This window comes from Geotrypetes seraphini, chromosome 15 (genome assembly GCF_902459505.1).
Source record: "Geotrypetes seraphini chromosome 15, aGeoSer1.1, whole genome shotgun sequence".
Classification (NCBI taxonomy): domain Eukaryota; kingdom Metazoa; phylum Chordata; class Amphibia; order Gymnophiona; family Dermophiidae; genus Geotrypetes; species Geotrypetes seraphini.
This window is the reverse complement of record NC_047098.1, coordinates 21866551-21878943: the sequence shown is the minus strand read 5'-3', so window position 1 is coordinate 21878943 and position 12393 is coordinate 21866551. Positions and strand designations below refer to the sequence as shown.

The 12393-nt window shown below is 42.0% G+C and overlaps 1 protein-coding gene across 1 annotated transcript in view; it reads left to right on the top strand.

Annotated features, from left to right (window-relative positions):
• Positions 1–7069: 7069 nt before the first annotated feature.
• SCNN1D (sodium channel epithelial 1 subunit delta) overlaps positions 7070–12393 on the top strand; it is a 38428-nt gene continuing 33104 nt past the window's right edge. The window contains exons 1-2 of the mRNA XM_033922535.1: positions 7070–7376; positions 9940–10201. Of these exons, the coding sequence (XP_033778426.1) occupies positions 7132–7376; positions 9940–10201 (507 nt within the window). The 5' untranslated portion in view covers positions 7070–7131. The remainder of the gene's footprint in view (positions 7377–9939; positions 10202–12393) is intronic.

Genomic DNA, 12393 nt, shown 5'->3' with positions numbered 1-12393 from the left:
CCCCAATATTTAAAACCTTAGATTTATTCTTTCCTTCTTACCTGAGTTGCTCTTCATCTGGAAACAACTGAATAGTTTAACCACAAACAAGTTTTCTTTAGAAAGTAAGCTTTTAAAATCATCAACTTCTGCTCCTCTGAACTTAAAGTCACCAATAATGTAGCTCTTTTGGTAATATTCAGCTCACTCATACTCATCCCACAACAACTTTCATTCATCTCAAAGACCTATAGAGGAAAATCTTCCACAGTGAATAGCAATGATTGTAGCTATGTCACTGAAACATCTTCATAAGTCTTGAGAATTGATCATCCATTCAAGTCTTCAAATCATACTTTAATTTATTTTTTAAATTTTTACCAAATGTTTTAACTTGATTATATAATCACTCTTAATATTCTATATCTTAATGAGAGCTAAGAACTTATCTGAATTGTATCGGGAGATGAAATCAACGCCAACACGAATTCATGTTTCACCCCGATGGGGCTGTCTCAAGGCTATTCCCTCTAGTAAAAATGTGAAATATATTTCCATTTATCTACATGTTATATATTTCTTACATTGCCCACTTTTTTCCAGCTCTCCACGGGTATTCCAGCTTTGTTTGAAATATGGCCGTGGCATCTTTTCTAAATTTCTGGTGCCACGGTCATGTGACTTCTATAACCAATCGAAAATTACTGGCTCAGACTAGCGTCATCCACTCGATTTCTCTATTGAGACCCCAAGGTTCTATTGTGTTGAGTGTAAAGATCCAGAACTGCTCTCGAAAATTACAGTAAGTCTTTTGGACATATTACTATCCAACCGCCCACTATCTACCACCACCTCTATAATATGCCATTTAATATCATTTAATGGCATATTATAGAGGTGGTGGTAGACACCTCATTTTCCATCATGTGATCTCATTTTCCAATGTTGTACTAATGGGGCTTCTTCACTCCCTGTATTGATCTTAGATTTATGCTCTGCAACTCTCATTTTGATGGATCTACTACTTCTACCAATATATACTAGATCACAGGGACATTGTATACCATAAATTACAACATGCTGATTCTTTAATTTGTATCTCACGTCCAGTTTGAGGATCTCTCCATAATGGACCCGTCATGGGTGGCTGCAGTACACCATTAGCAGGATTCACATACACTCTGTGTTGCTTCCATTTCAGCTTGCGATTGTATACACTTCTCCCTCCGTATTCGCTGTGATAGGGGATTAACAGACCCGCAAACATAAGAAAAACCACAAATAACTTTTTCATATGTTATTCGCTGTTTTCTATTAAAAATCATCGTGAATATGGTGAAAGCGCAAATAACATGGTGGGAGACCTGGCCTATTCCTGAAGGAGAGGCAAAACACAGAGAAGAAAGTGCTGGGAATCAACGATTTTCTCTGTAAATGCTTGGAATCAGTGATTTCTCTATGCAAGCTGATGTAATTTGGGGGGAGGAGCCAGCAAGCTAAAAACCGCAAATAATCGAAACCGTGAATACGGAGGGAGAAGTGTACCATGATTTTTAATTAATTCTCCAATATTCCTGCCTCTCATGTAAATAATGATATAATTGCAAAACATGCCAATGGAAAATACTTCTACTGAGTTGAATAGTAATGGCAGAATATGGAAGAGTACACACCATTCTGTCATCCTCTATAGATCTCCTATATTGTAACAATAAAGATCTTTGTGCATAATGTGCTCTTAAAAAAGCTTTCTGTTTTACTTTATAGAAATTCTTGATCAGTGGAGCATAACCTCCTTATTCTTAAAAATTGGCTGATGGGTAAACTCTTTCTCATATTACACAGATGAAAGCTTTGAAATCGTAAATAGATGTTACACTCCACTGCTTTCCGATATAAGGTTGTTTCGAAATGGTCTCGAATCTCTATATTTTGAATGTCGAAAAAGGTAATCCTTGTAGTGTTGAAGGCATATCGAATTGTAAATGAGGATCCAATGTATTGATCCATTCACTGAATTCGATCAATTCCTCCTCTGAACCATTCCATATCAGAAAAATATCATCCAAAAATCTTCTCCACAGTTTTGCCTTTTGAAATTGAGGATCCTTATAGATATATGTCTCCTTAAACTTCACCATATAAAGATTGGCCACAGTTGGAGCAAAAGTAGACCTCTTGGCTACTTCATGAACTTGTTGATAATAGTACTCTTCAAACACAAAGTAATTATGAGTCACTACTAACTCTGCCAATTTCATCAAAAAATCTGTAGATAGTCTAGGAGCAGGTGATCGTGCTTCAAATTTTCTTTCATGACTGCCAATGTTTCACTTGGTGGAATGTTAGTATAAAGGGTTGTAACGTCCATGGTTGCCAAAATTATGTTAGGCTCTGTAACTTTCATATCTACCAACAATTGTATCTTGTAAGTAAGATTTTATAAACAGTATATTTGGTTGTAAAATTTTGCCCAACAATATCGAAAGTGGCTCTAAGATAAGATATAAAATCATGTGTGGTGTGTAATTCCACAATAATCATAGTAACATAATAACATAGTAAATGACCTCAGATAAAGGCCCGAATGATTCATCAAGTCTGCTCAACCTGATTCAATTTACCGTAATTTTTTTTTCTTTCTTAGCTGTTTCTGGGCAAGAGTCCAAAGCTCTGCCCGGTACTGTGCTTAGGTTCCAACTACTGAAGTCTCTGTCAAAGCTCACTCCAGCCCATCTACACCATCCTAGCCATTGAAGCCCTCCCCAGCCCATCCTCAACCAAACGGCTATATACAGACATAGGCCGTGCAAGTCTGCACAGTACTGGCCTTAGTTCTTCAATATTTACAGTATTTTTTGATTCTAGATCCTCTGTGTTCATCCCAAGCTTTTTTGAACTCTGTCACCATTTTCCTCTCCACCACCTCTCCCGGGAGCGCATTACAGGCTTCCACCACCCTCTCTTGAGTCTACCACCCCTCAACCTCAAATTATGTCCTCTGGTTTTACCATTTTTCTTTCTCTGGAAAATATTTTGTTCTACTTTAATACCTTTCAAGTATTTGCACGTCTGAATCATATCTCCCCTGTCCCTCCTTTCCTCTAGTCTAGGGTATACATATTCAGGGCTTCCAGTCTCTCCTCATACATCTTATGGCGCAAACCTCCTATCATTTTCGTCGCCCTTCTCTGAGCCGCTTGAAGTCTTCTTATGTCCTTCACCAGATACGGTCTCCAAAGCTGAGTACAATGCTCCAAGTGGGGCTTCACCAACGATCTGTACAGGGGTATCAACACCTTCTTTCTTCTACTGGTTACGCCTCTCTTTATACAGCCCAGCATCCTTCTGGCAGCAGCCACCGCCTTGTCACACTGTTTTTTCGCCTTTAGATCTTCGGGCACTATCACCCCAAGGTCCCTCTCCCCATCCGTGCATATCAGCCTCTCACCTCCCAGCATATACGGTTCTTTGCGATTATTAATCCCCAAACGCATTACTCTGCATTTCTTTGCATTGAATTTTAGTTGTCAGATATTAGACCATTCCTCTAACTTTTGTAGATCCTTTTTCATGTTTTCCATCCCCCTCCTCAGTGTCTACTCTGTTACATATCTTAGGAACCATGGATAATAATAAAATCATCAAGTGACACCCCTTAATACTGCAGCAGCGTCTTCACAAAAAGCGCAGCTGGAATAGAGAAATGTGCGTGCATGCGAGGGACTTAAATGAGGCAAGGGAGAGAACGTATGCTTTTAAAGATACATAACCAGGTAAGGAGTCTTCCTTTTTACCCTATTCTGACTTATTTATGGACCTCCATAGGGTTTTATGTTCTCTCTTTTTTTTTTTTTATACCTATTAATTGCCATATGTAGTTTCTATCCTCCCCCCCCTTTTTCCTCCCTTCTACATATAAGTTCATGTAAACCTTCTTCTTCTCTACCTATTATTTAAGTTCTTGTAAACCGTGTCGAGCTTCATATTCGTGGAGATGATGCAGTATATAAACTTAAGGTTTAGATTAGATTAGATTAGATTAGTTTATAGAATGCTAGCACTTATGCAGGTTAGAGCTGGCACATTTATGCTATTCTGCAAAGCATGTTGCTTATCCTCAGTTTCTATATATGACACTCAAATTTGTGTACACTGCCGAGATGCTCATGTTGAATTGATCATTGTTGCTGTCACATCGATGGCTGTTGTTGTTACATTGATTACGGTTATTGCATTGCATTACAGTTGTAACCTGCCTTGAACTTCACTTTGGAGGATTATGCAAGCTGTAAGACCACTTATTACATAGCATAATATATACTCACAATTTAATTGGTTAACAAACTCTTAACCATGAATAATTGGATGCACACTATTCTATAAGTAGGGCATCCAGCTTCAATGACGCGTATCTCGAAAGGGGGAGTTGGCACAGGAGGGACCTGGTTCTGTCAGGGATGTTCTGAAAAGTTACGCTTGTAGAATATTGGGTAAGTGTATCTAACTTGGTTGCCAGTATTTACACCAGATTTCAGTATAACTCTGGCGTCCAAAGTTAGGTGTGGAAATCGATGCTACATGGGCATGTATCCTTTATAGAATACAGCTTATAGGAAAATTTTTCAGCTCCTTTTTAAAGCACTGTTCAAGTTTCAAGTTTATTCAGGTTTTTGATTAAACGCTTATCCAAAGGTACAAAGTGTTGTACATAACAAAAATTTTTAAAAAGTTGACAAGGAGAGTAATATTTTAACAAATTATACATGCAAAATTAAATTGTGAGACATACTTAGGTAGACTAACTTGTTTAACCCACGAGAAACAATGGGAAGAAAGGGGAGAACTACAATTTTTTAAGAAAAAAGTAAACAAAGGTAAATACATAAGGGATTAGGAGGGAAAGAATTGCTGGGGAAGATAAGTGTCCATAACGGAGACTGTTAAAGTTAAAATGGATTGTATTTTCAGTTAAAGGCATCTTTAAAAAGAAAGCACTTTAAACTGCTTTTAAATTTCTCCAGATTTCGTTCAGTTCTTAGATATAAAGGGAGAGAGTTCCAAGTCATTGGGGCTGTTACTGAGAAGATAAGGGTACGTCGAGTACCGATTATTTTCAAAGATGGAAAATAATCGGTACTCGACGTGCCCTGTTGTTAGGTGCCATTGACCATTTGCATCCTGGTGACTTGATGAATTACATATCTATAAAGAAATTGGTTTTGTGGAAATTGGTTTTGTGCTAGTTCAGTAAGGACTAGAGAATGACACGGTGACAAATTTGTCCCCGTTCCCGTATGAAGAAAGACTAAAGAAATTGCGGCTGTGCTCACTTGAGGAAAGAAGAGAACGGGGAGATATGATTGAAACGTATAAGTACATCACGGGACGCATCGAGTCAGAAGATGATATCTTCTGGCTCATGGGACCCTCGACCACCAGAGGGCATCCGCTGAAAATCAGGGGAGGGAAGTTTCATGGCAACTCCAGGAAGTACTTCTTCACCGAAAGAGTGGTGAATCATTGGAACAGACTCCCACTCCAGGTGATAAAGGCCAGCAGCGTGAAGGATTTTAAGAAAAAATGGGATACTCACGTGGGATCTTTAAGGGAGTAAATTCAGGGGGGGGGGATACTTGGAATGGGCAGACTTGGTGGGCTATAGCCCTTTTCTGCCGCTTTTTTCTATGTTTCTATGAACTCAAGTTCCCCATCCCATCCTCATGAGTTTTGCTGCTGTCCCTGTTCCATTCCTGGAATCTCTACTTTAACCGCACAAGCCTCAAACACTTATGATTTTAAAGTGTTTGAGGCTTCTTCAGATGAGGACGGAGCTTGCAGGAATGGGGCAGGAAAAGAACTCGCGGAAACAGGACAGGAAAATGAGTTCCCGCAGGGACAGGGAAAAATCTGTCCCCATGTCATTCTCTAGTAAGGACCTCCAGCATCATCCCCATGGTTAATTTCAACGTGTCCAGCCATGTGGTTGCAGGTCACCCTCTTCACATGGTTCCTTTGATGTTCCCAAACATGATGTCCTTCTCATGTCTCTTCTGACAGTGTGACCAAAATAAGACAGTCGTAACTTCATCATTTGGGCTTTGAGTGACATAGCCGGTTTGATCTCTTCCAGAATTGATTTGTTAGTTCTTCACAGCATGCATAAAATCTTTCTCCAGCACCAAAGCACTAGTTATAGAATTGGGGCATGGCCAGTCCATGGGTCATATGGAACTTATAGAATACTATCAGTTGCACACATCACATGACACGCTTAGATGCTCCAATATACACCAACCATTGGCCTGTTGTAAGTGTGTGTGTGCCTAAATTATGGCTTGCCAATGTGGCTGTGCACTAGTGTTTTATAACAGTTTAGGCATGCCTAAGTGCTGCTATAGGATTGGCACTAAGCCTGCTCCCTTGTGGTGCCTGCATCTTGGCACTAATTTATAGAAATATACCCTCTTGGTAGCTGAAATAGTGTGTGTTGATTGGAATAAGGTCTCAGAAGAAAAACTTTTAAAAGGGAAACTGCCGAGGTTAGGCTGGGTTTGAGTGAGGGAGAACTGGGCTAGTGAGGGAAGTAGGGAGCCTGCTGGGGTTGAGGCTTGGGAGAGAGGGTGTTAAGGAGAGGCATGGAATGTTTCTACTCTTTGGGTTTTTTGCCAGGTACTAGTGACCTGGATTGGCCACCAGGAGAACGGGCTACTGGGCTTGATGGACCATTGGTCTGACCCAGTAAGGCTATTCTTATGTTCTTATTTTTATTCATTTTTGATAGACAGTTTCATTAGATTTTCAAAACAGTCAAACCATTACAGCAGAGCTGTTCATGTTGGTCTTGTACACATGCAGGGTCCAGTGGCGAATTCATTCATCTGGGACCAGAGGGCAAAAGTGAGAGAGAAGCAGAGAACAGTCTGGGGTCTGGGGCAATGACATTAAAAGTCATTACATTCTGGGGACATGGGTAGAGCACAGAGGAAGGCTATGCCCAGACTGAGATGGTGTACCAGACCTGCCTAACTTCACATCATAAAGGGGATATTTATTTCTTCTATATGACAGGCGCAGTTTGAAATGACAACCCAAAAGGAGCCTGGTGAGAAGGAGGGACGTCTTATCGAGTGGTATGACTCCTTCCAGGACATGTTCCAGTTCTTTTGTAACAACACTACCATCCATGGGACAATCCGCCTAGTTTGCTCCAGCAGGAACAATATGAAAACAGCCTCCTGGACTGTGCTCTTTCTTGTCAGCCTGGGCATGCTGTATTGGCAGCTTGGACTTTTGACGGACCAGTACTGGAGCTATCCAGTCACTGTAAATATCAGGGTGCAATCCAGCCCCAAAACGTTCCCAGCAGTTACTATCTGCAATATGGATCCCTACAGGTAATAGGATGTTTACAAAGCTCGCTTTAACAACATGGGTTCTGCTCTGTTTAGGCCCAAATCATTTTTTCAGAAAAATCAGCCTGATTGAATTGCACCACTTCATCGTTCCTCAGTAGAAAATAAATTCAGAGCTGTAGCAAAGTATGTGTGGGCAGTGGCATAGTGAGGATAGGAGGTGCCCAGGGTGGTGGTGTCCCACCTCAAACCCTCCTTTCTGCCCCCCTCCTTCCCCGTCCCCTACACTACACTCACGCCCTCCCTTCCCTCTCCCTACCTTTTTAAACCTCCAGCGTGAGCAGCTTCTCCGGCCTGCTGCTCATGATGGCATTGGCTTTCTCTCTGATGTCACTTCTTGGCCTCGTGACCCGGAAGTGATTTCAGAGGGGAGCCAAGCCAGCACGAGCAGCAGGCTGGAAAAGTTGCTCGCGCTGGCGAAGACGTAAAGGGGGTGGGGTAGGGAAGGGAGGGTGCGAGCATGGCATGGGGGGGCAGAAAGCTGCCAGCGTCCCCACCAAGATTGCGCCCATGGCGTTCCACCCCCCCCCCCATACTACGCCACTGTGTGCGGGCAGTGCTGTTGCTCAGGGTGCAAGAGATGTATGGGCACTAAAACTGAGCACAGGCTGCAGCAGAGTGTCTCACTGCCTCCCTTCAGTCCCTTCTCCCTAGAACACAGTGAAAAGTCTCTGCCTATCTCTTTCCTGCCCCCTCCCTCCCGGGGTCCTCCTTTCTTCAAGACTTCCATTTGTGGTTGAGGGACCCTGTTCTGCGGATGCGGCGGTGCTCCATGGATCTTCCTGCTGTGGTGCATTCCAGGCATTGACAAGTCTCACCCCTTTGATATGCACTTCCTGTTCCTGTTGCTGTGTAGTCAGGAATGACCCGGCAATGCCTGGATATGCTTGAGTGGGATGCCCCATGGTCTTATGCCTGCAGATGAGGGGTTTGGAGAGGAGTGAATTCCAGGGGGAGGGAAGATGAATGGAGATGCTGCATTGTGTGTTTGGGTAAGACAGAAAGGAAGTAGGAGGGCACACTGCGTGGTGGGATCAGGGGGGGTGCCATAGTATGCGATATCCTAGTGTATCTTGTTTGGGTGGTGGTAGGGAATGTGAATAACAATAGAAAGATTTAGAATAAATAAAAGCTATTTAATAATCTAGCACAGTGGTCTCAAACTTGTGGCCCTCGGAATGTTTGTCATAATCCCAAAAGTAAAATAAAACAGTTTCTTGATCATATGTCTCTTTAGCTATAAATGACAATATTATTATTAAGACTTAGCCAAAAGGAAAGATTTAGAAACTATAAAGAGTTTTTTACCTCATGCAAAATTGTCATTTCTTTAATAAGACATTAACTATTTTTTCTGCGGCCCTCCAAGTACCTACAGATCCAAAATGTGGCCCTGCAAAGGCTTTGAGTTTGAGACCACTGGCTTAACTGTAACCATGACATCCTGTTTGTCTTTGGGAAGCAGAGCTGAGATTGTGATGTCATAATGCCTCATTCCACCAATAAGAGCCAACCTCATCAGTGATGTCACAATGGCTTGATTGTCCTGTTCTCCCCTCTGGCCTCCAACCCAGCCAGCAGATTAACCATTCCTCTTAATTCAGTGGTCTCAAACTCTTTAATAAGACATTAACTATTTTTTCTGCGGCCCTCCAAGTACCTACAGATCCAAAATGTGGCCCTGTAAAGGCTTTGAGTTTGAGACCACTGATCTAGCACCATTTCCTGAAAAAGCAAAATGCACCCATGATGCTATAAGTATCAGAGTATGGCTTGTGCTCCAGCAGTCCTCATTAGCCGTGCAGGCACAATGGCATCACACTGACTGTACAAGAGAAAGGAAAGTGTTGACACAGATGTCATTTTCAATCTGTATACTTTGGAGGAACGGCGAGCGAGGGGAGATATGCTAAAGGCAATTACACACCTATGTGGCATAAAGGAATCTCTGGAATGAGAGGGCATAGGATGAAGTTAAGAGGTGATAGGCTCAGGAGTAATCAAAGGAAATACTTTTTTGCAGAAAGGGTGGTAGATGCGTGGAATAGTCTCCCAGTAGAGGTGATGGAGTCAAAGACTGTGTTTGAATTCAAGAAACCATGGGACAGGCACGTGGGATCTCTTAGGAGGAGAAGGAAGAGGAGATAGTGGATGCTGCGGATGGGCCATTTGGCCTTTATTGGCCATCGTGTTTCTTTGTTTCAGATCTATGTGCACTTTTTGCTAAGTGTGCTTTACCACAGGATATGGGTAATTCTGTGAATCTATGGGTCCTTTTACTAAGGCACTCTAGCCATTTTAGCGTGCGCTAAACGTTATCGCACGTGAACGCGTCCATCATATCCTATGGATGCGTTCACACGTTAGCATTTAGCGCGCTCAATCGGCTACCACACCTTAGCAAAAGGACTACTATGAGTATGACTGTATCCATGAACCACACATAAATATAGGCAAGCGGTAATTGCTCTCTGAGAAACCTTATCCTTTTGTGAGGTCATAAAAGAATGACATTTCCGTCTCTTCCTGCTCTCCCATTTATTAGGTTCAATCTAGTGAAGGAAAACCTAAACCAACTGGACCAGCTTACACAGGAAACTCTGTCCTCACTCTATGGATACAATTTCTCTAAATATCTTTGGAACAGTAGTCAAATCACCCAGCTGGAAGACCTTCTAGATAGTGACCACATGGATCTCAATGCCAGCTTCCATCTGGACCCAACGACCAAGTTAGTGAAGCTGAAAGATGATGACTCAGGTCCGGCACTCCCTGGGATGAACAGCTCCAAAGTGGGGTTTCAGCTGGTAAGTAGAAGTTGGACCATATAACTATGGCGTGCTAACCGATTTAGCGCACGCTGATCGATTTAACATGTGCTAAAGATTAGCTGGGCTAAATGTTAATGCACCTATTATATTCTATGGACACCGTAGCATTTATTAGCATGCGCTAAATTGGTTAGCACGCCTTAGTTAAAGGGCCCCTATATGTAAAAAAGGGCTTCACCTGAAATGCACCCTGCAGGATGCCAAGTAATAAAGACTAGAGAAAGGTATTTTCATATCATATTAGGTCTTCTGAGCCTGTGTTGAATGTGTTCAAGCATTTGGATTGAGGATTCCCCCAGAACCTTATCATCTACCCCAGTGGTTCCCAACCCTGTCCTGGAGGAACACCAGGCCAATCGGGTTTTCAGGCTAGCCCTAATGAATATGCATGAGAGAGATTTGCATATGATGGAAGTGATAGGCATGCAAATTTGCTTCATGCATATTCATTAGGGCAGTGATTCCCAACCCTGTCCTGGAGGAACACCAGGCCAATCGGGTTTTCAGGCTAGCCCTAATGAATATGCATGAGAGAGATTTGCATATGATGGAAGTGATAGGCATGCAAATTTGCTTCATGCATATTCATTAGGGCAGTGATTCCCAACCCTGTCCTGGAGGAACACCAGGCCAATCGGGTTTTCAGGCTAGCCCTAATGAATATGCATGAGAGAGATTTGCATATGATGGAAGTGATAGGCATGCAAATTTGCTTCATGCATATTCATTAGGGCTAGCCTGAAAACCCAATTGGCCTGGTGTTCCTCCAGGACAGGGTTGGGAACCACTGATCTACCCTAAGTTAACTTTATTCTTAGTGCATGTCAGTATGCATCACTTTATGGCCCCTGCTCTCTATATGTTGTCAGAGGGGAGGAGATACCAGGAACTGCTTATTTCTGGATCACTTACAATTTCCACTGTTTAGAGTTCAAGGTGGGTGGGATTAACCCAATGGCAGGCTCTAGGCAAAAAAAAAAAAATGTATTGGGTCCCCCATTTGGGGAGCTAATAGGAATTTTTTTTTCTTTTCTTTTTTAATTTACTCGTATTTTTCCAAAATTTTCAACTGTTACATATTTGCAGAGTCTCTGTGATAATCACATACAGAAAACAACAGCAATAACAAAAACAGAAACAAAACCCACAAAATTGAGCTTCAATCATTAGTCCACAATTTAAGGACTAATGATTAAAGCACATCTCCCTAAACACTGAATCGGATTCATCGCGGCCAGTTCATCGCACTGAAATGGCCACAATGAAACGGCCGCGATGAATCGTCCCAGACCTCTGATATGTTGCTCCAATATTTTCCCAAGATTTTCTATAGAGTCTGAAGTCAAATTAAATTATTTAACCAACGTAGCCATTACCTGAGAAAGAGACTTGTTGAGAGTCTTCAGAACATCCCAAATGGACTCATTAGTGACAACTTTAGGTCTCTGAAACCCCAATAGCTGGAGTTCAGAACACAGCAACTTCTGATTTGGGGTCTGAAAACATACAGTTTGTTGACTCTTCTGGGTGCCATCCCTTTCCACACAAACAGGGCTGAAGCTGGTACTTGTCACTGTAGTCCCCTCCAACGAATCAGAAAATAGCTCACTTCTGGCAACCTGTACTTAGAGCAATGGTGGCAAACATTCCTGTAGGCTTTGGAGACATTGTCCATTGGACAGGGCTCAACAAGACCACGTCTCCATTCCTGCTTCAGAAAAGTTCTTTCATAAAGACTGAAGCAGGCAACAGTGTGGAAGCTGGTGAAACACAAAGTATCAAGAGTCATCTATAGAAGCCCACAAAGGTTAGAGAGTCGGTAAAATAAAAAGGCAGAAGACCTCGAGAATAGCATTCGAGTAGTGCAGTTCACACAGCGGCCATCATGGATTGTTGGAATTCTCTCAAAAAAAAAAAAAAAAAAAAAATACAAGAACATAAGTATTGCCATACTGAGATGAATCAAAAGTCCATCAAGCCCAGTATCCTGTTTCCAACAGTGGTCAATCCAGGTCACTGACAAGATCCCAAAAGAGTAAAACAGATTTTATGCTGCTTATCTTAGAAATAAGCAGTGGAGTTTTCCAAGTTTGTCTTAATAATGGTTTATGGGCCTTTATGAAATTATCCAAATGAATTCCAGAGTTTAATTACATGTTGAGTGGTGA